The following is a 27084-nucleotide window of genomic DNA, read 5'->3' on the forward strand; positions in this document are numbered from 1 at the left end:
TAAATCACTGGTTAGGCCTCAGCTGGAGTATTATATACAATTCTGGGTACCACACTTCAAGAAAGATGTAAAGGCCTTCAAAAGGGTACAGAGGAGGTTTACCAGGATGTTATCAGGGATGAGGGAATTCAGTTATGAGAAGAGGTTGGAAAAGTTAGGTTTTCAAGATGATGAGAGGTTTTGATAAGAGTAGAGAGAGAAAAACTATTCCCTCTGGTGAGTGGGTCAATAACTAGAGGTCATAGACTCAAAATCATTGGCAAAATATCTAGAGGGGAGTTGAGGAGTTTTTTTCATTCATAGATTTGTCGTGATCTGGATCACTCTACCTGAAAAGGTGGCGGAAGCTGATACCATAAATAATTTTAAAAGGAGGTTGGACAGGTACTTGAGGATGAGGAACTTACAGGGTTATGGACAAAAAGCAGGATATAGGACCAGGCACAACGGCTCTTTCAAAGAGCCAGCACAGGCACGAGTGGTCGCATGGCACCCTTTTGCGCTGTAAGTTTCTACGATTCTAGCTGTAATTCTATGACTGCAATTAAAAAAGATATTCTTCTAGCCTGTTTAAAACAATTACTTCATCAATACAGGCTCAGTCAACAGCAGTCTCTAGGGGGGAGAAATTCAGTATCGCCCCGTTTGGGGCGCAATTATCAGCCGGGTGCAAAGTTTAGCGCCTGGCGCTAATTATCGCCTCCGACTGCAAACTTGGCCTCTATTGCCCCGGAGGTGATTTGAGCACTAAATCAGGCGCTACACACCTCTCTTAAGGCGCTAACGCCGAGGGGCGAGGTGCTACCTCAGAGCGCTGGCAAAGCTCATGTGATGTCAGTCAGCAATGGAACACAGACACACTGGTGCCGGTCAGTTCTTAAAGGAGAGGGTCAATCTTGCTCTCCAGCCACACCCTGCTCATTGCAGCCTTGAATCTCGGCCTGGAGAAACCTGTACATCAATTCTGCTGGAAAGAACAATGGAGAGGCCCAGGGAAAGAACTGAGAGTGCAGCCCCTTAGTCTCTTCTAAATCGATGCAAGGAAGGTCAAATCAAAATGAACCTGCAAAGTGCTGCTCACTACCCAAAACTCCTTCACACAGCATTGAATCTCTCCAGAAGTCTCTCTCCCAGAATGCGTGGTGCAAAAATGTCGCAGACAAAAAAAGGCAGGAAGCGGTCGCCTTTAAATAGCGCTCCCTCAGTCCCTTCCCGACTGCAAAACGTTCCCCTCTACCTGCCGTTGCTAGCGGCAGGCGGAAAGGCAGGGGGCGCCACTCAATATCCGGTCCGGGCGCTACCGGGGTGTTGCATGTTCAACTGACATCACGATCTGCGGGCGCAGGAGATCGTGGCAGTAGTGTTTAGCACCGCTGCAAAATGTCTGGTCAATTTCGCGAGCGGTGCAAACATCACCGCGCCCGGGTGCTAGTTGCTTTGTGCCCCATTAGTGTCCTCTTAGGGTGCTAACGGGAGGCGCTAATCAACTGAATTTTTTCCCCCTTGGAGTCCACATAACCATTCACATTCTTAAACCAGCATTTTCATGTTTATGTGAATGATTTTTAATTGCTCTGATTGCTGCAGCTTTTTAATCACATGATGAAGTAAAAGCATATAAATGCCCAACAAATTAATCTAATTTAACAGAGGCGCTCGTGATTTATTTTAAACCTGTTAGCGCCTTACCTAAAATAGCAGACAAAGGAATTTCAGATGAATGTTCTAAGTGTTTACACAACATTACCTCATAGCATTCATTTTAAGGTCCAAGTCTGCTCACATTTGCTTCTTTTCAACAAATCAGTGTGACAATAGCTTCTCTTTTTTACTGAGTGCATATAAAACATTTGATTTTCACTCATACACTCCAAGACGCCCTTGCATGTTTCTCAACTTCTGTCTCACATTTAACAAATATCATTTTAGAAATTCCATGGTAAATTCTGTAAACTTACACAGGCAAATGCAACTTTTTTGCTCCAGGTAAATAGAAAACAGAACAATTGATTTCATAAATTACATTCCTTTATACATCTCAAAATCTTCAGTCAAATTAAAGCCACATTAAGTCATCTCTAGACCATTTAACATACTGAAGTGTGGCTGTTTTGAGAGCAGGATTTCAACACTGATGTGGAGGTTATACCTAGAAACATGCTTACCCCCCCTCCCCCCGCTATACCGCCTTTAATAACCACCCAAACTATAGAAATTATACACTGGAGAGCTGAATATTTTGTAAGTATTTTGAGCAGCTAATAATCTCAGTAACAACAGGAGAGAGATGAATGTTTAACAGACTGGTTTGCCTTTTATATGGTACTGAACTTTATATAATACATTCTTGGTACATTCCAATGATTTATTGAAAGGAGACTACATAAAAGCAGAACAGAATGGATTTATCTCTCAAAACATCATGCTTAACGCTAGTAGTGTACATTATAGTACTAATTGTTTTTCAACATACATGTAATGGATTTTACACACAACTGTACATTACAAATTTTGCATTGGGGAGGTTTTGTTCCATTACTAAAATCAAACCTGTGAAAACTTCACTACTCTATACTTACCGTAAAGGTCAACCGTCTCATCAACCCCAATTTTCTACCCTATCTGAAACAGTGACCCATGCTGCAGTACCAAGTGCATAATCTTCATGTCTTGAGCCTAAGCAGTGAATGCTGTAATGTTACTCAACCATCAGGAGGGCAAATCATAGCAGAGCTTGATCCTGAATTTATCCAACGAGACAAGCAAAAATGCTTCCTCTTTCACCCGCATAGCTGTGCGTTTCCCAGCCCGCCAGTACATGAAAGAAGAGACCGACCGAGATGTGGAGAACAAAAAAGAGCAGCAATAGAAGAGGACAGCGTGATGGGAAAGTGGGCAGTGAAAAAGAACGAGAAGTGATGGAAAAGAGCGAGAGATAGAAAGAAAGAACTGAAGCAGAGCAAGAGCGTAAGAAGTGGAGGAGGCGACACATGGGTGGCATTGATAACCTAGGCAAAGGGGGTAGAGATAGAAATGCTGAAAACGGAAATGAGGAAATGACAAACAGAACTGGAAAGGAAATAAACAAAGGAATAACAAAAGATTCTTTTTGCAGATTTAGCAGTACCAATGTCCCTAGAATTGCACAGGAGGCTGAGAACCTTTTGTTGAGGATCAGCCAATAAAGGTTTCAGGACTGCTAAATTAGATTTAGTTTTATTAGATTTGGTTTTGGCGATGTTTATTATTCAGGATGAACATGGTGCTCGAGCAAGGTGTAAACAACAAGGGTGAGCTTTAAAATATTTTTTTAAAACTTGCTCCAAATTTCAGGATTTTGCTCCAACTAAATGGGGTGTGCCAAACTCTCTTGCCCACTATCCAATGCTTTGGTTTCTCGCCAGTACTGCAGATTATGTTGGGTTCCCAGCTGAACCTGCTCCAAGCTCCTTCCCGAATATTACTGGTCTACCCCTTAGCCCCAGTAGTGGATCCAGTGGGGATTCGGAGGGCATCATGATCCCCTCCTTTCACTTTGAGGTGGGCCAATTTTGTATGTCAGGACTCAGCCAAAACTGGCTTCAAATAATTTACTCACGTAACTTAAAAATTCTTATCACGTTGCCGTTTTAAGTCGAGCTCAAATGGCAACGCAACATTGGAGGGCGTTGTCAAGGCTGTGCTATACCAAGTTGGCCTAATCTGGGCTTCGACTTCCCCAATCCTTCGACCTTAGCTCTGCCCCGGTTTAGGCTTATCTAATCTCTCAACCACCTATGTTGTTGCATCTTTCCAACAGCCTTTCCCCATCTCAAACTCCAACCTAGTATGTGTTGGCTTCCACCTTACTGCCTGCCTTAGTTTATAAAAAATAGAAGATAGATATTGAGTATATCAGTAAAGAAACTTGTGCAAGTCTTGCACAGAGACATACAGAAGAGATAGGAGACAGGATACAGAGACTTATAGAAACATTTTGGACAGATTTTTAAAAGCATTGCAGGGAAGTAGCAAGCCAAAAAGAGCTCCAGAGAGCAACTGAGAAGCCAAGCCTCAAAGTGGTAAACATATGGATTAAAGTCTTGGCAATAATGGGGAAAGGTGGCGCAAATGCAGGTGATGTTTTGAAGATGAAACGCAGTTGTTGTGATGATAGAGTAGGTATGAATAAAGAAACTCAGCTCAGGATCAAGCAATACACAAGATTCCATGTTACCAGATTTAGCCCAAAATGATAACCAGGAAAGTTTATGGAGTTAAGAGGAGGGATCTAATTTTGTGGCAAACTGGATGTTTGCTAATATATATTGACAGATAATCAACAACCACAACAACTTGTATTTATATAAGCGCCTTTAACATAGTAAAACATCCCAAGACGTTTCACAGGAGCGTCATCAAACAAAATTTGACACCGAGCCACATAAAGACAATTAGGGAAGGAATTCCAGAGCTTCGGGCCTTGGCACCAGAAGGCACGTCCACCAATTATGGAGCGATTAAAAACAGGGATGCTCAAGAGGTCAGAATTAGAGGAGCACAGATATCTCGGAGGGTTGTGGGGTTGGAGGAGATTAGAGAGATTGGGAAGGGCGAGACCATGGAGGAATTTGAAAACAAGGATGAGAATTTTAAAATTGAGGCATTGCTTAACCGGGAGCCAATGTAGGTCAGTGAGCACAGGGATAATGGGTGAACGGGACTTGGTGCGAGTTAGGACACGGGCAGCAGAGTTTTTGGATGACCTCAAGTTTACAGAGAGGAAAACGTGGGAGGCCAGCCAGGAGTGCATTGGAATAGTCAATCTAGAGGTAACAAAGGCATGGATGAGGGTTTAGCAGCAGATGAGCCGAGGCAGTAGCAGAGTAAGGCGATATTACGGAGGGGAAATAGGCGGTCTTAGTGATGGCGCGTATATGTGGTCGGAAGCTCATTTCAGGGTCAAATATGACACCAAGGTTGCAAAAAGTCTCGTTCAGCCACAGACAGATGCTAGGGAGATGGATGGAGTTGGTGGCTAGGGAATGGAGTTTGTGGCGGGGACCAAAGACTATGGCTTTGGTCTTCCCAATTTTTAGTTGGAGAAAATTTCTGCTCATCCAGTACTGGATGACAATATAGAGGCAGTACTAAATGCCTTAGGCTTCATTCTTCACAACTATTATGGGGACTGCTAATTGGCTTGTACATTCGGGGCAAATGGAAGCCTTTGTTCAACTTATTCATTATCAACAATTTCACTCTAGGTCATTTGGACCACAATCTCCAGTTCCAGTTGCTATCATTAGTCCTGATGTGCAGACTGGAGTGTGCTGTAGCAATTGATAACAAAATAACAATGTTCAAAGGCTAAGAAACTGTACTGAATTTCATGTATCTGATGAATCTCTGCAACACCCTGGTCCACTCCTCAATCACCCCCAACAGTCCCTCCCCTACGGTACCTTGCCATTTTGACCTCTTCCCTTCCCACTGTCCAGGGCCCCAAACACACCTCCCAAGTGAAACAGTGATTTACTTATACTTCTTGCAATTTAGTATACTATATTTGCTGCTCATGATGTGGTCTCATCTACATTGGGGAGACCAAACGCAGATTGGGTGGCCGCTTTGCGGAACACCGCCGTTCAATCCGTAAGCGTGACCCCGAGCTTCCGGTCGCTTGTCACTTTAATGATCCGCTCCACTCCCACTCTGACCTTTCTGTCGTCAGCCTCTCACACTGTTCCAATGAAGCTCAATGTAAGCTCGAGGAACAGCACCTCGTCTTTCTATTAGGCGTTTTACAGCCTTCTGGACTCAACACTGAGTTCAACAATTTCAGACCATAACCTCTGCCCCTATTTTTTCAGGCGGCAGCTGTTGATGATTCTGCCATCGCCATTTGCAACATTTAACCACTCCTACCTCCCACCCTATCACAGACCGTCCCTTTTGTTCTTTCCTCCCCTCCCCCTTTCCCTGCCTCTGCACCTGCTTAAAATCTGTCACATCTGTAACTTTTTCCAGTCCTGAAATGTTAACTCTGTTTCTCGCTCCACGGATGCTGCCTGGCCTGCTGAGTATTTCCAGCATTTTCTGTTGTTATTTCTGAATCTGATGTGTTAACCATCCAGTGCTATAAATTAGCACCCTCAGGTCATCAGCTTAATTACAATTGAGACTGATGTCATTTAATTTGTGAGTGACAGGTTGGTACATGAAGATTCATACCCCCATTATAATTATAGCAGTCTCTTTGAATAAAGTCAAGGACAGCTTTGTCAGTAGAACACAACAGGAAGGTCAAAAACAACTGTAAATTGAATGCAAGATTATTGAAAACAACATGTTACATAACCTTTAAACTGTGAAAATAAAGAAAAGATGCTCTTTCTCATGCAAGTGGAGATTTGTAAAGTAAAAGAATATTTGACATTTATGCATATTTTTTAGAGCTACCCCTTATTAATATATTATTAAATGGGATTTAGAGAATGAAACATTACCAAATATTTATGATGGTACAGTGGTGACTGCAGCAGTGTGGAATGCAGCATCAACCCACTGCATTGCAATGGCGATGTCACAAATGGATAGATGTGAGGAAAGGTGATACGTGAATTACAAAGCAGGGGAGAAAACATTAGGAATACATATAGAAATAGAAGTATAGTTACAAAATATAATCCACGAATGCACATTTAAAACTATACAACCTGTAACTTAAAAAAATAATTATACTTCACTCAAAACTAAGATAATCTGAAAGTGTTGGAATTAAACTATTTTTTTTGAGAAAATTGTATGCTTCAAATTTGAGGTTTAATTCATATGCAAATCAACTACTGGGTCTTGCCAATAGTCAGAATGAGAAATGCATATTATTGTATTCCAATTGCCATAGAAAATTGAACCGGTTCAAAGATTCTTCAGTAATAATTCACTCAGATAGTCTGTGATCAATGCCAACAATAATAATAGATAGAGTCACTGTCCAAATATATCCTATGGTTAAAGATTGAAAATGGTCTGAAATAGGAAGGGAATTTTAGTTTTGGCACGCTAAAATTGTACATTTGGAAAAAATATTCATTGCAGGATGTTCAAAGATACTGGATAATATTGGATGAGGTGTTTGATTTGCAGTTGATGTCATCACCTTCCTTAAAACAATACCCGTAACCTCTCTGGCCTCTTATACCACTGTCCTCTCTCCAATCTAACCTTACGTAGAATTAAATAAAGATTGGCATATACAAACGGGCCTTTTGGCCCAACCAGTCTGTATTAATGTTTATCCTCCACCCGAGCAGTAGTCCCATTCCACGAGTCTGCCCTGTTCCCATATCCCTTTATGCCCTTCCTGGAATGCATCATTCCCACCCAGTTTTGTGCCCACCTCTTCTACCACTCTCCAGTCTCTCCCGTTCAAGTCTCTCCAGTCTGCTTTATGTGTTGACTGCAGGACTAAAACATCAACAGGTGTCCTATATGATCCTGAGCTGAGCTTCAAATCACACAGTCAAACCGTCACCAACATCGCTTACTTCCACCTCAAACATTGCCCGCCTTAACCTCTACCTCACCACAATGCCAGTGAAACACATCCATGCCTTTGTCACTTCAAGGCTTGAGTGCTACAATGCTTTCCTCACAAGCCTTCCCAACTGCACTTTGCACAAACTCCAACTCATCCAGAACTCTACAGTCTACATCCTATCTCACTCAAAGTCCTACAGCGCCAATTCTCCCAGCCCATCTGACTTTCCTCCACATGCTGTGTCCAGGTAATCTAATCTGTCCAGGCACAGGAACAAGAAAATCTATCCCACTTTGTTCTGCAATCACATGGCAAACAAAATCAACCCACCAAAACTCATCCTAGAGAAGACATCCAAATATGAATATTAGTCAAGGCTGTGTTTTAAAGCTGGGTCACCTGAATTGGAGAGGAAATCACTACCTCAGCCACTAACCTGGAGCATCTTAAAAACATAACCCTAACATGCATTTATGAGCTGATCCACAATACTGAGGGAACAGGTTCAATTTCACTTTTTTAGGATGTTTCAATTTTAAAATTCCAACATGAGAGGATGGATACAGAAATTACCTGGTTCCTGTACTGATTATCAAAGCACAACACTCAGAATTAATATGCCAGGGCTAGATGATGCTTCCACCGGTCACCCTAACTACAACTCAGATGTACAATAATATTTTATTTCTGCAGCATACCTCTCCTAATCAGCAGTAATTTTAAACTTTTTATGTCACTGGAACAGTATACAGTTGAACCAGTGCTAAGCCAATTGCTGTTGTCACAAGAGTGCTTTCTGGCACTGGCATGTCACAACTCATATAATACTAATGTGAACCAAAGGAAAATTGCACCTAAGCTTCCTTATTTATTGGATTACACTAAGATTATCATGGATTCGTTTTTTTTTTTTTTAAATACTTGTTTTACTAACTTTAGTGATATAATCATCAGTAATGGATTTATAGTTGTGTGTAAGAATTAAATATAAAAGTCTGTAATCAACTATATGCAATGATACCTGAATTATATTAGACATGTAACCCTTTACTTACAATTAAAGTCTGTGAGTAAGCCATAACCCAGATAGCCTGGGGTGAGAAAGAGGAATGCTATAGTCGACTAGGGAAACTATTGGGTGAATTAACAAAAGTTGAATATTAGCATAGCGTGGAGGTAGCTGTGGGAACCACGGTCAGTTGTAGCTGCAACTGTGCTGGAATATTATGATGTCTGGCAGTGAACCACAAACATAGGACCAGCAAGGGCTCATATCTCTACAGTATGGAGACATGTTACATAAGAACATAAGAAATAGGAGCAGGAATAGGCCACTTGGCCCCTCGAGCCTGCTCCGCCATTCAATAAGATCATGGCTGATCTTGGGCTCAAAGCCACTTCCCTGCCCGCTCCCCATAACCCTTCACTCCCTTATCTTGCAAAAATCTGTCTATCTCCACCTTGAATGTATTTAATGACCCAGCCTCCACGGCTCTCTGGGGCAGAGAATTCCACAGATTTACGACCCCGAGAGAAGAAATTCCTCCTCATCTCAGTTCTAAAAGGGCGACCCTTTATTCTGAAACTATGCCCCCGAGTTCTAGATTTCCCCACGAGGGGAAACATCCTCACTGCATCTATCTTATCGAGCCCCCTCAGTATCTAAAATGTTTCAACCTCTCATTCTTCTAAATTCCAATGAGTATAGGCCCAACCTGTTCAACCTTTCTTCGTAAGTCAACCCCCTCATCTCAGGAATCAACTGAGTGAATTGTCTGTGAACTGCCTCCAATGCAAGTATAACCTTCCTTAAATAAGGAGACCAAAGCTGTATACGGTACTCAAGGTGTGGTCTCACCAATACCCTGTACAGTTGTAGCAGGACTTCCCTGCTTTTATACTCCAACCCCCTTACAATAAAGGCCAGCATTCCATTTGCCTTTTTGATTACTTGCTGTACCTGCATGCTAACTTTTTGTGTTTCATGCACAAGGACCCCCAGGTCCCTCTGAACTGTAGCATTTTGTATTCTCTCTACATTTAAATAATAATTTGCTTTTTTATTTTTCCTGCCAAAGTGGATAACCTCGCACTTTCCCACATTCTCCATCTGCCAAATGTTTGCCCACTCGCTTAGCCTGTTTATATCCCTTTGCAGATTCGTGTCCTCTGCACAACTTGCTTTCCCACCCATCTTAGTATCATCCGCAAACTTCGCTACATTAGGGGACAGGGTACTGAATTTGGATGATCAGCCATGATCTCATTGAATGGCGGAGCAGGTTTGAGGGGCCGAATGGCCTACTCCTGCTCCTATCTTCTATGTTTCTATTACGCTCGGTCCCTTCATCCAAGTCATTAATATAGATTGTAAATAGTTGAGGCCCCAGCACCAATCCTTGTGGCACCCCACTAGTTACCGTTTGCCAACCAGAAAGTGACCCATTTATCCCAACTCTCTGCTTTCTGTTAGTCAGCCAATTCTCTATCCATGCTGATCTATTACCCCCAACTCCGTGAGCTCTTATCTTATGCAATAACCTTTTATGTGGCACCTTATCGAATGCCTTCTGGAAATCCAAATACACCACATCCACTGGCTCACCCTTATCCACCCTGCGCGTTACATCCTTAAAGAACTCCAGCAAATTTGTTAAACATGATTTCCCTTTCATAAAACCATGCTGACTCTGCCTGACTGCATTGTGATTTTCCAAATAACCTGCTACTGCTTCCTTAATGAAGGACTCCAGCATTTTCCCAACGACAGATGTTAGACTAACTGGTCAATAGTTTCCTGCTTTCTGTCTCCCTCCTTTCTTAAATAAATGTGTTACATTTGTGGTTTTCCAATCCGCTGGGACCTCTCCAGAGTCCAGGGAATTTTGGTATATTGCAACCAATGCATCTACTATCTCTGCAGCCACTTCTTTTAAGACCCTGGGATGCAGGCCATCTGGTCCAGGAGACTTGTCGTCTTTTAGTCCCATTATTTTACCAGGTACTTTTTCCTTAGTGATAGTGATTGTCTTTAGTTCCCCCCTCCCTGTGGTCCCTTGATTATCCATTATTGGGATGTGGTTAGTGTCTTCTACCGTGAAGACAGATATAAAATATTTGTTCAGAGTCTCTGCCATTTCCCCGTTCCCCATTATTAATTCCCCATTCTCATCCTTTAAGGGACCAATGTTTACTTTAGCTACTCTCTTCCTTTTTATATACCTGTAGAAGCTCTTATTTTCTGTTTTAATATTTCTTGCCAGTTTACTTTCATAGTTCATCTTCTCTCTATTATTTTTTTAGTCATCCTTTGCTTGTTTCTTTTGTGTTGCCATTACTACCCCGATATGAGTTTTGATGGTCAAAAACAGATGATGTAATGGGGTCACAAGACCAGAACCTGCATAAGCAAAAGTGCTGTGGACATGGCACCTTCATAATTGGATTCTGGGTAATTGGGTGTAAGCCAGTGATTGGTTCAGTAAGACTCCATAGGTGTTGAATGAAAGTAAGGGTATAAGAAGATTTCAGGAAGAATCCAGGGTATACCTGAGAGACAAGAGACACCGGGTGAAGCCTATTCACAGTCACGACTTCTACCCAGAGCATAACGGGGTGATATACTTCTCAATTATACTCTGTAAACTGCTGCTCAAATACTGTAATGTATTAAGTCTTGCTTTTACTGAATAAAGTTAAATCACTGTCATCAACATAGGTTAACTTCGAATCATTCGGAACCAGGGTCCCTCTGGCATCTTATAAATTGGCGAGCCTAAGCCAGGATGTTGATTGACAGTTGATTCTCAAACTATTCAGTACAAGCAAGATCCTAGGACTGGTGTGGTTGACGCGACCTAGCCAGTTAAGGAAGGGAACCTTCGGGGGCGTGTAGGACACTGCGACCTACCAGTAATAATAGGAAATAGGAGCAGGAATAGGCCACTTGGCCCCTTGAACCTGCTCCAGCATTCAATAAGATCATAGCTGATCTTGGGCTCAAAGCCACTTCCCCGCCCGCTCCCCATAACCCTTCACTCCCTTATCTTGCAAAAATTTGTCTATCTCCACCTTAAATGTATTTAATGACCCGGCCTCCGCAGCTCTCTGGGGCAGAGGATTCCACAGATTTACAACCCTCTGAGAGAAGAAATTCCTCCTCATCTCAGTTCTAAAAAGGCGACCCTTTATTCTAAAACTGTGCGCCCGCGTTCTAGATTTCACCACAAGGGGAAGCATCCTCTCTGCATCTACCTTGTCGAGCCCCCTCAGTCTCCCACATGCCTCAACAAGATCACCTCTCATTCCTCCAAACTCCAACGAACATAGGCCCAGCCCGCCCAATCCCTCCCCATAAGTCAACCCCCCCATCCCTGGAATCAACATAGCGAATCGTCTCTGAACTGCCTTCAATGCAAGTATATCCTTCCTTAAATAAGGAGACCAAAATTGTATGCAATACTCAAGGTGTGGTCTCACCAATACCCTGTACAGTTGTAGCAGGACTTCCCTGCTTTTATACTCCAACCCCTTTGAAATAAAGGCCAACATTCCATTTGCCTTTTTGATTACTTGCTGTACCTGCATGCTAACTTTTTGTGTTTCATGCGCAAGGACCCCAGGTCCCTCTGAACTGTAGCATTTTGTATTCTCTCTACATTTAAATAATAATTTGCTTTTTTATTTTTCCTGCCAAAGTGTATAACCTCGCACGTTCCCACATTCTTCTCCATCTGCCAAATGTTTGCCCACTCACTTAGCCTATCTATATCCCTTTGCAGGTTCTTTGAGTCCTCTGCAAAACTTGCTTTCCCACCCATCTTTGTATCATCCGCAAACTTGGCAACATTACACTCAGTCCCTTCATCCAAGTCATTAATGTAGATTGCAAATAGTTGAGGCCCCAGCACCGATCCCTGTGGCACCCCACTAGTTAGCGATGAGTTAGTAGCAATGGCAGGCTTAAGTTCAACATGCCAGGGATAAAGAGTTCAGAAAATTATGTGTAACTGATTTAGTATAATTTCTGACAAGTCCGGAAGGAGACTCGTATCAGAAGGCAATAAAGTGGGTCCAGAGCCAAGTGTCTCTGGGAAAGGTCAAATTAGACAATGCAGCCCATTTCTGTGCCCAGCGCAGTGAAGTAAGAGAAGAGAAACATTTAGAATCACAGAGAACAAGAGAAGGGCAGAAAATAATAGAGGGGAAAAGAACACCAGCAACTAGAAACTAGAAATGGTGCTCTAAGCTGACCCAACTCCAGACAGGGGCTGTGGTAGCAGCGCAATTGAATGAAAAGAAGTGAGTTAGAGAACCAAAACAAGCTGCTGAGACAACAGTTCAAAAGGCGAAAGAAAAGGAACTTAAAGATGAAACTAGCACTGAAGCTGATGGTATATGGTGCCAACTTCTGTGCCAAGAAAAGTAAAACATGATCATTACTGAGTGAAATGAACTTTAAAGGATGCTGGAATTTCAGTTTGTGTGAAAGTGTGTGTTAAAGTGTGGAAGTTTTCCTGACTATGAATGTTCAGGAAGTTACAGCATTTCTTTTGTCTGAAAGTCTATCTTAAAAGAAGTCTCTGTTATGTCTGTTTTAGCTCCACCCACTGTTCTGTGCACAGAACCAAAAGCCATTTAACCCTGTGTAGTCTTGTCTTTCATGTTGAAAGTATTAAACATTTTTAATTAATGTCTTTCCTGGAGACGTGCTGTTTTAAGTTTGTTAATTGATTTATGTATGTATACACATGTCATTATTTGGGAGATACTTGAACCATGTTTTTGATTTTTGAACTGATTTAAGTGTGTGTGCAGGCTCGCTACCTGGGAATATGACAGAAAAATATTTGGCACCTTTGGAGTTTATAACCCATTACCAGGATCAATATTTCTAAGTTGCATGAATGTGATTGATTAAGTATGTTCATTTCAATTTAAGGTTATGCACCTAGAAGTGGGGAGAACTTTGAAATTTACAGTTTAAGTTAAAGATGCTGGTGTGTATTTATTTTGACTGGGGCATGCAACTGTAAATCAGGGGCCATTTGTTTAAAAAATATAAGATTTAGCCCTGGAGTTGCGGTTGCTATGGTACCTGCTACATAATTTAAACTTTCCAAAGCACTTTAATTTGATTTGTTTAAACGTGAAAACTAATTTTTCTCCAGTTATATTCAGTCATTTGGCAAGTTGCCTGAAGGAAAAAAAGAGAAAGATGATGTAATTTACTGGGTTTTTGTAAACACGTGCTATTTTGATTATTTTATCTGTTCTGTATTGTGTTATTTAAAGTTAATCATGATGTTACTAATGATTTCTGCTGTTTTAATGTTTTTTTTAATTCCTAAGGAAGTTTTGAAGGTACAAAGACTTGGAAAAAGTAAATTGGCACTTGGTTCTTTTTCAACCGGGAAAGTTTTTTAAAAAATTTATGTGAAGTGACGCAATTGCATGCGTCTGACAATATTTTACTCTGCCTTCTTATAAACCTACAAAGGATTTAACCCTTTTCACTGACAGCTTTTTTAAAAATTCACCAAGCAACAACTTTTGCATTACTGAATTTACAGAAGGAAATTATGAATTGACAACTTAACCCCTTGGGGTCTTAAGCAGAGCCACAGTGGATTCCCAGGTGATTTTTTTTTTAAATAGGTGGCCACCGCATGAATATTGATGGCAAGCAAGAGATACAGCAGTTTTAATAATTTAATAATTTATCTGCAGACATCAAAAATTACAGCATGGTGATGATTTGGACTTAAGATTTTGCCTTTCAGAGGCTCGGGCTTAACCAATTTAGGGTCACTTGTTATCTTCTGAGATAGAGTGCTCAAGTGGGGAGATATGGAAGTTACCTCCAAATTAATTGCAAGCACTTCTGTCTTTAATGTAAAAACACCATGTAAAACCACCAAGCCTGGGCATCATTTTTTCTGAAATTGGAATTGATAAAGATAAACTGAAGTGAGTTGCTGTTTCAAGCACTCAAGAGGGGAAAATCGACCTGAAGTTTAAAGGGATAATTCAATTTTCCTTAAAATAAACTGGTGGAAAGCTATCTAGGTGGGCCTGCTCATTGCTGTGCATCAAGGAAGAAAGTTTGGGGGAAACTAAAATTGAACACTGACAAATGTGTCAGTCCAACAACATTGCTATTTGGATTTGGGATCATTTTGAAATGACAAAAGGGACTCAGGCACAATATATCGGCTTATTTGGGGAAATAACAAGGTCCTCTACAATAAAGAATAAACAAACATGATGTGTTAATAACTGGGACCAAGTGGGAACGTTTGATATAAAAACAGAAAATGCTGGAAAAACTCAGCAGGTCAGGCAGCATCTGTGGAGAGAGAAACAGAGTTTCAGGTCGATGACCTTTCAACAGAATTGGAAAAAGTTCGACATGTAAAAGATTTTAAGCAAGTACAGGGGCAGGGAAAAGGGGGAGGGGAGGAAAGAACAAGAGGGAAAGTCTGTGATAGGGTGGAAGGCAGGAGTGACTAAATGACAAAAGGTATGATTGTACAAAGCAAAAGGAGATGGTTTCTCTCTCCACAGATGCTGCCTGACCTGCTGAGTATTTTCTGCATTTTCTGTTTTTATTTCAGATTTCCAGCATCTGCAATATTTTGCTTTTGTATTAGGGAACATTTGATTTTTGTTTTAACGATATTATGAGAATATTGTATTGAACAGCAAAGTTTCTCCAGGGCTCATGAATGAGATAGAATGGTAATTAATGGGATGTAAAATGGAATGAGAGGAAGTGATTGAGGATGTAAGATAGAAACAGGAAAATTACACTACCAAATGGAATTTTCCTAACATTCTAGTGAAAGTCAGGAAAGTGTAGGTAAGAATAGTAAATTGATAGCTTTCTCTTGGAGCTGCTTCTGTCCTTGCCTATGAACTTTTTAAGAAAACTGAATTTGATAGCCTGGCCACTGCCCAAGACATGGGACCATGCAGTGGGGGGAGGATGAGCAAAAATCTCCAGACAACCCCACGATCGTTTGATAAGTTCACCTAAAAGCCCAAGAATGGCTTGCATTGGATGGCACGTGTGGCATGGTATTTGGATACCGGTGTATGTGTGTAGATGTGATTTGTTACGTATGAGGCAATTAGCATTTGGAAATGCATGGTGAATTTGCACTGAAGACGGGTCTCAGACATGCTCAGTTACTTGACAACAGCACGACACGAAATTGTTAATGTGGCTCAGGAGAGTGAGACAACCTTTTAAATCATCAAGGCACTTACACTCCATCGAGAAATTATTTCATTAATGAAACAATCAGGATAGAGTTAAACACACTGGTACTGGTCAGAGGGATTGAAATTGGAGAGCGACATAGAATTTGGATTATGATAATTGAGGGCTAGGGAGAAATCATACTTGGATACAAGTAAAGTAAGCGCTGGAGAATCCTTTAAGTCCATGACTTATTTATGATATGGTAAACTGTAGCTTTCTGTACAATGTATTATGATTTTCTTTGTCTGCACCATGATCTGTTGCTTGAAATGTATGTACTTGGTTGACTTGCTAATAACTTAGAATTAGTGGACCTCCTGCAGCAGGATAAGAAATAAGATTGAGCGAGGGGTAGGAGAAGGAGCTCCTCCCCTTCAAGCTGGGGACTGTAAGATTATCATGGATTAGTTGTTTTTTCTAGAATACTTGTTTTACTAACTTTAGTGATATAATCATCAGTAATGGATTTATAATTGTGTGTAAGAATTAAATATAAAAGTCTGTAATCATTAACTATATGCAATGATAACCTGAATTATATGAGACAAGTAACCCTTTACTTACAATTAAAGTCTGTGAGTAAGCCGTAACCCAGACAGCCTGGGGTGAAAAAGAGGGCTGCTATAGTCGAATAGGGAAGCTGTTGGGTGAATTAACGAAAGTTGGATATTAGCCAACAGTAAGGATAGGGCACAGAGTGGAGGTAGCTGCTGGAACCAAGGTCAGTTTTAGCTGCAACCGTGCCGGAATATTATGATGTCTGGCAGGGCGCATATCTCTACAGTGTGGAGGCATGTTCTTTTGTGTTGTCATACCTACCCCAGATATGAGCTTTGATGGTCAAAAACAGATGAGGTAAGGGGGGTCATAAGACCAGAACCCGCGAAAGCAAAGGTGCCATGGATGTGGCATCTTCATGATTGGATTTTGGGGAATTGGGTGTAAGCCAGTGACTAAGATTTCATAGGTTTTGAATGAGAGTAAGGATATAGGAAGGGGGTCTTGACAGCCACAAAGTGTAGAGGATTTCAGAAAGGGTAGAAAATTTCAGGAATAATCCAGGGGACACCCGAGAGAGAGACAAGCGACAAGAGACACAGGGTGCAGCCTACTCACAGTCGCGACTTCTACTCAAGGGCATAACACGGTGATATAATTCTCAATTATACTCTATAAACTGCTGCTCGAATACTGTAATGTATTAAGTCTTGCTTGTGCTGGATAAAGTTGAATCACTGTCAACAACAGGTCAACTTTGAATCATTCGGAACCAGGGTCCCTCTCGACATTATAACACCTACCTTGAACTTGACTTCTGTTGGCCTTGTGAAGATTCTGCTTGCACCGGACTGTTTTCTCTGGGCTTGGTCTCTATCCACTTGTCCTTAGAGTTTGGGGTTCCTTCATGTTCTAAAACACTGCTCTGAGGTGGCAATGATGTGGGCTCTTCTGGTGGTTTGTCTCCACTATTGGTTCTGCACCATGTTGCCATTCTATCACTACCACTGTCTGGTTTTTGAAAACCACTACTATAGGAACCGTGTGATTTTGGCATGCGGTTAGAGGAGCTTGGAAGCCTGCTGCCCCATTTGCTGCTACCACTTCCTATATCCTCAAGCTTCTTAAACTTAGATTTTAAATTGTTTAAGGATAAAGATTTCTCTTCCGCCCTATCATGGAAATGGTCACTTTCTAAAACTCTGGCACTACTACTTCTTTGTTCTCTCTGTTTATGTTTTTCTTCTCTGGTTCTGTTAATTTCTCCACTTTTATCTGTACATATATTTTTGGCACGCTCCACTTCTACTTCCTTATCACTGGACTTATATTTGTCTCTGTATCTATCAATAATATCTTTCCTTTCATTATCCCTTTCTTTCCGCTTGAATTTGTCCTGGAAACTTTCCTTTGATCTCTCTCTTTCAGTATCTCTGTCACCTTCCCTGTATCTGTCTTTGTCTCCACTCTGTCCCCTATCAGAACCATATTCTTTCTCATCATTTTGATCAGAACTCCAGTTTCTTGTTTTATTCCAACTCTCTCTCCGATTCCTATCGCTGCCTTTTTGATATTTTGATGCTGCAACTTTTTCAGCTTCTTGTAGCTTCTGCTGGAATACATTCATAGACTAAAGGGGAGGGGAAAAATAAAAACATTCACCATAATTAAATCTTTGTATTGTGATTGCTTTTATTATCACTTCATTCTATTTATTATCACTTCATTCTAAAGTCTAAATTCTTTGCAATAAAAAAATTCATCTGATAAGATCACTTTTCATCTGTCACTATAATTCCCACAAATACGAATTCACATAAATACTTTTAGAATGCGGTTTTCAGATCAATCAGATGTAAGGCTGAGGCCGGGATCTTACCTGAAGAGGCGCGCTGGGAGCGGAACTGCTGCCTTTCGGGTTCTAGTCCCGCCCCCAGCGACCTCCGACGCTATTTTGCGTCAATTGGGCTTGCCAGCCAATTAAGAGAAAGCCTGTGTCAAATGATGTCACTTGATGATGCATCATCTGCCGATTTTCTTAAAGGGGCCACCACCATTTCTTTTTGACATGATTTTTTTCAGTGTTTGACAGCACTGAGGTGCTGCAAACACTGACAATCACTATACAAAAGGTGAGACCTTGCACCCAGACTCTCCAGTAACTCTCTCCTTAGGCTAAAACAGATGGCAGCTGCAGGTGAGGTTACAGAAGCGATCTGTCACTGGTGAGAGAGGTTCTCCCAATGAGGTGGGACCACAAACACTTCAAAGCTTGTCACGTACAGAAAATTCTAAACACATTAAAAATGTCTTTCCCAACATTTTCTTACCTCTGCAACTCACCAGTGTCCCATTGGATCCTTCACACCACTTCTGCAGCTGTCATCTATACACAAACATTACAGCAGACCCACAGCACGCCACATTTACCCTGGCGGGGTTTCCCGACGTCAGGAAGCCCGCAGTAGAAGTGCCAAAATTGGAAAAAGCCTCTTAACTGCCTGTTAACAAGCAGTTAAGTGGCTATAATCCTCTTCCCGCCGCTAGGAGTTGGGTCCCTGCGCAAATCGGGGACCCGACTCCCGGGAGGATTGATTGGAGGCGGGTTCGAGACCCGCTGCCAATCTTTTTGATTTTGCCAGCAGTCCCGCCTCCAAACCCGACCCCTGACAAAATCGCCCCCAGAGTGTCTAGCTGGAAGCTGACAGTCATTCACACTGATGCAAAACATCTAATATAATTGGCCTACACTGCTCAGTTGAAGTTATCTGCAACCGTTTCTGATGCAAGAGGAGTTTGCTGTTTTTGATAGATCTTTTTAATTGTGTAGTTTGAGAGAACACTAAATGGGTGGTGGAATAATATTTTGTGCTCAAAAAACTAATGGAAACTACTTTTTTATTCCAGCCAGTCTAAAAAAAAACTTTTAGGAATGTATTATTTTTAATACAGTAGTGTGATTCCTGTACGATTAAAGTTGTAAGAATTCAAGCACAACTGAATACCCAGTCAGAAGGCACCTACAATAATCCTGCTGAGCAACTTGTTAAGCATATGGTTCCCGACCCTCCCGGTTTCAGCTGGAGTCTCCTGAAATCGGAGGTTTTTTTCCCAGCACTGCTGCTGGAAACTCAGGAGAAAAGTTAGTTGTATCGCCAATTCGTGCGTGCGTGTTGGCGCTGTAGTCTGTCCCTGTGCAGGGTGAATGAACTAGTCTCTGGAACACCGCTCTACCTCACCTTCAGTTTTCATTCAGGTGCCAGCTGCACGGGGTTCCACTGTGTAGTGTAACTTCCTGCCTCCAGCCCGGTGACAACATCCACCAACATAGAAAGCCGGGACCAGCGGGAGTGTCAAAAACAATTGAGGGTTGGGAGTCAGAGGCAGCTCAGGAGTCAGTAATCAGGGGGCCTCGGCTTTCTGAAATTAGGGGACCTGATGGACCTCGGGCATCTGCGATCGGAGGGTCTCGGGAGTCGGCAGCAAGGGGGGTCGCGGGGGTTGGCAGTCAGGGGAGACCCTGTGAATTGGGATTCGGAGAGAGATGGGAACTGTGGAATATCGGCTCTGGGAGAGATGGAGACTGGGGAATGTGGGCTCGGGGGAGATGGAAACTTGAGAATGGGGGCCCAGGGAGAGGGAGACTGAGGAATGGGAGCTCGGGGAGAGATGGAGACTGGGGAATGGGTTGGACATAGGGATCAATAGAGTGAGAAGCCAGTAACGGGGTGAGTGAAACCTGGGGACCTTACTGTTACTAAACAGGGACAGAGACTGAGAATTTGCACTGGAAGAATCAAGGGGGAAGGAAGAAAGAAGGTTCTTGAAATCAGAGCTATTAGACTATGGGATACCTCCCTATGTGGCTATTGAGGCAAACTAGACCATTGTTTAAAAATGAATGAGATAAATGATTAAAAGGAAGGAATATAAAAGGATCTGGAGAATGGAGTTACAGTGGAGAGCGTCAGCACGCTACACAGGCACTGAGCCTCCCCCTGTGCTGAATTTTCTATCATTCTATGGAGTTATGGAGAGTCTGAGTCCAGGGAGTGGTTAAGAAATGTTGGTGCTGAGCCAAGCTTAGAACAATTTGCCCTGTGAGTGCCGAGCCCATTGCCCTTTGTGCGATCTCTCGGTTTCGTTCAGGTCAGTCCGTGCAGGCCGGTATTGACGTGTGAAGTTCAACTACAGACCAGCTCTGACTGAGGCTCCCAGTTCAGAGTCATCACCGTCACACAGAACCGGAGTCCAAACCAGAGATCAAGGAGATAAGGGGAGAGATGGGGCCTATTAAAAGTAGCATCAACTGGGGACTGAACAGACAGTACAGGGCATTTCTGGCTATGGTTTCAGGGTGAATGTCAGGGGGGTTATAGGATTACTACTAGTTCCAGGTAGGGTGTTGGGGCGTTAGTCTATAAGTATTAGATATATGAGTGAGTTACTGTATTACTGTTGGTTATGAGGGAAATTTGAGTGATACTAGGATTACCATCAGTTATTGGTGCAATTTCAGTGAGTTACTATTAGTTACTGGTGGAATCAAAGTTCCTCCCAGCTCTGGTTCCTCCCTGCTAATCACTCCCCTACCCTCAGTTTCTCCTCTTCCCCACCCTCAGTTTCTCCTCTTCGCCTCCTGGTTCTTGGAACTTCTCGCACAACAGCTACTGGCGTAAAACCATGAGTAAAGAGCACAACTACAGGGGACCAAACCTTTATACGGTAAATGTAGACGAATTTGTAGATGTTACGTGATCATGCGTCTCATGATCAGGTGTCACCTGGTCAGATGACATGTGGTCTGAACATCACGTGATCAAACCTCCAGGAATGCCTCCAACCAGAGTTGGCAACCCTAGTTAAGCAGTTAACAAGGCACTTGACAAATTGAAATTTGCCAAATTTGATTACTGCCATTGAGCAGTGTACCTGCAATCCTGCATCTGGTGTCTTTTCTGCTAAAAGTGAGGGAAACCTGATTTACCCACAAGGCTCTATTGGTGGCCATTTTGTTGGTGTAATAAAGCTGCAGTTTATGTAAAATTATTGTTCATGGGAGTGCTCCATGCTGTTCAATTGATACAATGCCTACCAACTCCCAGATACATATTCACCAACTTCAACAAGGAGAAAATTAGATCAGATGGTTCAAGAGGAAGCATTTTTGGCATAATCATCGAAAGAATAAACAATTATAGTGTGCTGCTGAGATTCTGGTTTTCATAAAAACTCAGGTACACATTCATCATACTGTTAAACCTATTATTTTGATAAATAGTGATAAACCATTCAAATATTACTGTACTTGAATCAAAATTTGGAGTTCCTTTTTTCCAATATCTTGCACAATTATGCTGGATCACTATGCAAGAATATAATATGTTTTGGTGTTCATAACTTAACATTATAAATCATGAGTCATTATTTAGCATGACCTTTCACTGATCTGTGCCTCAATATTATTGCCTAGCTGAAAAGCATAAGGTGAAAAATATTCTCATCTCAATGGCGCCTTTGCTATTCTCATTTAAGAAACAACAAAGGCTGTCATGGGAGGACGACAAGACTTCTTTCTTGAAGTATGCAATCACAAATGGGCTTATGGGCTTTCTTCAGCTGAATCTATCTCGTGCTCTTGTGATTTAAGGCCTTTAACTTCAAACATAACAATTTACTGTAATTGAAAATCAATATAGAATTCTAAAAGTCACCTAAAAAAAAGCTGTCATTGTTCTTCAACACTGCCAGTACATACACAACATAGCAATGCTGAATAACTCTCTACAGCTTATTTTGCAGGTACTAAGCTCGTTAGCGACAGCCAGCTCCTCTGCTCATGTCAAAACTTTACTGTGACAAATTACAACCCTGGACCTACATCTGATGTTCATTGATCTTTTTTGGGCTTTGAATTTCAATGCCTGCATTCACAAAGTAAAATACAATTCAGCCATGATAAGCGTGGGTTTAATACATTTAGCACTCCTGCTAGCTAACTGCAGACCCTATGTAAATAAACATTCAGAACTCAATATTAACATGTATACTGTGATTTTCATTTCAAGATAAGCAGTATCAAAAAGAAACACAGCTCATGGTAACACATGCCCTCAGTGCGTATATATTTGAGACAACGTGGACAGTCTGAGATTTTGTCCACTCAGAGACACTATGCACTTAGCTCCATCTCTCAACTGTTGACTATGCATTGGCTGTTTTAGTTCACTTTCCATACCTTCCCGTTTCTTCAGCTGATCCAATATCAGCTCAAATCAGGCATGATATATACATTTGCTGTGGGAAGTTTGTGCAAGGTCGCCTTTATTGGTATTTAACAAGGCTAAATAGGACTTGCTACATAATCTCGGTTAACATCCTTGACACTAGTTTAGTCAAAGCAGGAATTTGAGAGAACACTGGTAGTGACTGAATACCGTGTTAGCATGAACGCCACAAACTGATCTTAAGAGTTAATGCTCAATTTGTGCATGTGTTAAATGTAATGAATGGAGGAGTATCTCCAAATCTGCCAAATGTTAAAAAAAAGTAAAATAGTTATTACTTCAAACAGAAAATGTTTATTCTTAAATTATCCTGAACCTGATAACAGAAAGATTTGAGGAGACAGACTGCCTCCTACAAATAAATCAGCAGAGGTGGTAAATTACTATTTACAGATGGAGTCAAACAGACTAAAGTAAAAATGAAAGCTCTGCATATTACTAGCACTAAGTTGTTATGAGTTTCAGTGTGGTTTTGCTTTTGGCTTTAAAGGGAGCTAAATCAGGCTGTCGCAAACTAGGCAATGAGACAAACAAAATCAGTACTAGACTAAACTGTAAATTGTGAAATTGCTGGCTACAAACTCAATTAGGAGAAAAATTATCCCATTTCCTGAGTGTAGATTTCATTTTGTGCCATTGAACCAAAGTTACTTGTGCATTACAATGCTGGGAGCATGCAGGGCTGTCTATAATTTTCTTGTTCGCAGATACTAGTATAAGCAATAGGTCTATTATCCCAGTTTTAATATCCAATTACATTTTGCAATACAATTCTATATTTTCTATTTAAAAAATATTTAAAACTTTACTTCCGTGGCTTTGAAAAATGACTACCTTTTTGAATAAAACATTATTGATTTTTTGTAGCAAAAAGGTGTTCTACATGCATCTGCTGGTTTTCTTCATAGCATGTTTCTGCTATTAATGATACTTATTAACTTGTTGTGTAGGAATGCATCATAATTCATCACATAATTCGATCTAAAATAAAAGAATGCTTCAAACTCATTCTCTTACATAAAGAGAATAAAAATCTACTTTTCTTAACTCAAAAATTAATTTAATTTTCATACACATGAGAAACGTTCATATACTGAAGGCTGCAAAGGGATTAAATACTAGAAGGCTTAAGAGCAAATGCAAGTACAGTCAGCACAATCTGTCAAATGCAACGTAGCATATAAGATCAAATTGCTGACTTTAACTGAACTTTACTTGGAATCAATCTACAGAAATGTGGCACCTTACCCAAATAAGGGGAAATCAAAAGGAATGTTTAAAGTTTGGGAATTAGAAGTTGAAGGCTAACAGAAAAGTAGAATTTCAATAATCATTTTTGGCTAGTTACTTTAAAAAGCCCTTACCCCATATCTTGCAGCAATTACATCCTCCAGTCGACATTGATCTCCCTCTGCCTGCTCCTTCATACGCTTATAGGATTGTCTCAGCCAGCTCAGCCCACCATCTTCTATCGTGGCAGCTATTGGTTCAAAAAAATTAGGAATAAGTTTAAGCTTTAAAGTTCAATGATTTACAAAATACATTTTTGTTTAAATGTAAATTAAAATTACGATTTTGCAATGTTTAAAATAAGGATTGTTGCTGTGTCGTAATACAGAATATTGAACATGTCACACATGCCCACATCAGTGAGTCATCTTACTTAATTTACTAAATCAAATAACTCATAACTAACCCGCATTCTCCTTCTGAGCCTGGCCAAAGCTTGCTCATGCAGCTTTCTGTTTTTAAAAACCTAACTGATTTCATAGCCATTTCTGGTCCTAACAATGTCTCTGCCTCTATTTATTTTTCATTTTCTGCTGTTCACAGCCAGAAAGAACTGGAGACTTCCCAACAAAATTGCCAAGACAGACTAATGATTTGTTTATTTATTTTTTTACAGTTTATGTCAAAACACCACTGAAGTTTAGCCCAGTAACATTTTAGCCACCCATCGTATCAGTGCCTTTTTAAAAGCATGAATACACTTCGAATTAGAAACTCAACATTCAAAAGTAACCCGTTTCCAAAATTCTCTGTAAAAATGGTCAAAAAATCTTGAGACATAGTTTAAACAATGTGAGCCCAAATGTTTTCCATAGATTGGTGGCCAACTATATAGTAACTTTATACCTAGGAGTATACCATCCTGCATTTTGTTTTATCTAAATATCTGTAAAAGGGATTTCAATAAAATAGCTGAAAAGCTGTCAAGTGAGGAGCGTGGCAATGAATATTTCCAATCATAGTGTTAGTTCTTAAGTGAGACACTCTTATAGATATGTAAGAATATTCCAGTCAACTACTTAACTTATACCACTAAATATCTGTCTTTCAGATTCTGACATACGCACACTTTTGGCTCCACTATATCTTTCACTTTTTAAATAAATTTTTAATTTTGAAAAATACATTTAAACAAGCCTCTCACCATCAACTGTGCAGCTTTCAATATTTTGGCATTAGCAAGAACAATTAACATGTTCATTTGATTTTTGAAATTCAGGAATAGAAATGAAAGATTGACCCCAATTATTATAGTACATAAGACAATGCCTGAATTAATACCCAGTTTAACAAATTCCCAGATTTACTAAATGCTTCCCCTGAAGTCTACTGGAGCCTCCAATGGCTCTCTCGTCCAAATAGTGCCTAAAATTCCCAATGATCTCTTGCTTGCACAGGTCATGTACACACTCCACCTCATTCTATACCATTCCTCCTGGGCAAAAGGACCATGTTCATGCGCTCTTATCTTCCATTTCATCAGCTTCGCCTCTCACACATATGTCCAAACACAATTGTTTTATAATAGAAGTTTTTAATCATGATTATTTGTTGCAGTTATCTGCTGATAATTACAGCATCACTTATCATAGGTGGTTTCTTTGGTACATAAATCCCTTCCCAGGCTGTTGAAAGTAGAAGCACAAAGAACTGTGCCAAAAAAAGCATACTGCTTCTAAATTAGGCAGGATAACAATGCTAGATTAATGGTGAAACAGCAAACAGATTGTTATTTTTCTATTATGATTTATAGGGAAGTTAAACTGCAAATTTTGTGTGGCTGTGAAATGATTTCAGTTTTGTAATGATGCAAAATATGCAGTGAAACTAGTGCAAGTTCAAAATCTGGGTTGTGAGACACCTCGTGGAGATAGTCTGATACTACTCCCGCTTCACGCTGGTTGTAGGAAAATTGTAACTAATGCAAGTCAATTTTTTTTTTTTTTTTTTTTTTTTTTTAAACTGTACTTCTTGTGTTGCTAATGTTAGAAATGTCACTGGTATTTGCAGACTGGTTACCAGAGAGCACTGTTCATGTGTTTATGCATGTGTGTACAGAGATCTCCTTTCTCCCAACTACTGAGAGATGCACAGCCAAAAGTGCTCAGTGCTGCTGGCCTGGCTTGTTTTAAAAGCAACTTCCACTCTTGCTGTACTACATCTCCCTACGATTACAACTTGAAACTATTTTTGTAGTGTATGTAACCTGTACCACCTTAAGAGGATACCTTAAAGTGATGGACTACTTTTTGATGGCTCCTGTACATTGTAGTACCGGTGGTGACCACACCGGTATATAAACCCTGCGGAGCAAAGTGTATCTCAGTTCAGCCCTGACCCCTCAATCACTAAAGACCTGTTTACTTACTTCTGTAGTCTGTGTCCTGTTATTCAGTATAACTGCAATTGAAACACAGACTCAACAGTGGCGACGAGTCTGATCTTACCTAGCGGCAGTTTTGCATCAAAGGAAGCTTCGTCCTCAGAAACGGGCATCGAAAAAGGGCATCCGCCCTCAACATCCTGCATCGCACGGGAGGCCATCGGAAACCCGGGTTGGTTTGCTGGGCACGAAGTCAAGCATCAGTGAGCATCCCTTCTACGACAGCGGCGGGTAAGCCCGATCAAGCGGCACGGGGGGGAAGTCGGCCGAGTTGTCAGTGGGTGAAGGGGAGGGAAAACAACGAAAAGGGCGGAGAACACGACCGCAGCCGGTGTCAGGGGCCGGACTGCAATCGGGCAGAGACGCGCAGCAGCCAGAAAAGCGTTTATGACCACAAGGACCGCGGGAGCGGCGGGGGAACAAGAGCAGCAACGCAGGGGAAAATAAAGGACCGCTGGGAGGCGTGGGCGGCAACAGCGCGGGAATCGCCATTTTGAGTCGGCGGGGGAAGAAGACAAGCGCGGGAAAAGCCGCCAAGCACGGGAAAAGCCGCCATCTTGGAAAAAAAAAAATAATAATAATAATATCCAAAGGGGAAGGAGAAACTCAGCAAGGATGCCAAAAACGGGTAACATCACTGCTTTTGATAATGATGTGGAAGATTGGGCCACTTATGTGGAACGCATCGAAGTTTACTGTACAACGAATGAGGTACTGGATGATAAGAAAGCACTAACCCTATTAAACTCAATGGGTGCGAAGACGTACGGGTTATTAAGGAACCTTGCAACACCAGACAAACCGGTAGGGAAGAGTTTCGCAGATATTGTTACTATCC

General features: G+C 41.2%; 1 protein-coding gene across 4 annotated transcripts in view; it reads right to left on the bottom strand.

Moving 5' to 3' along the window:
• The window catches only part of cwf19l2 (CWF19 like cell cycle control factor 2), a 250839-nt gene that overhangs the window by 113691 nt on the left and 110064 nt on the right, over positions 1 to 27084 (bottom strand). For all 4 annotated transcript variants that reach the window (XM_085999076.1, XM_085999075.1, XM_085999077.1 and 1 more), the window contains exons 7-8: positions 23938 to 24053; positions 17090 to 17916 (exon numbers count right to left, since the gene is read on the bottom strand). In XM_085999076.1, the coding sequence (XP_085855202.1) occupies positions 17090 to 17916; positions 23938 to 24053 (943 nt within the window). The remainder of the gene's footprint in view (positions 1 to 17089; positions 17917 to 23937; positions 24054 to 27084) is intronic.

The sequence above is a fragment of the Somniosus microcephalus genome, chromosome 10 (assembly GCF_052327205.1).
Source record: "Somniosus microcephalus isolate GS21.2 chromosome 10, FLI_Smic_1.0, whole genome shotgun sequence".
NCBI classification, from domain to species: domain Eukaryota; kingdom Metazoa; phylum Chordata; class Chondrichthyes; order Squaliformes; family Somniosidae; genus Somniosus; species Somniosus microcephalus.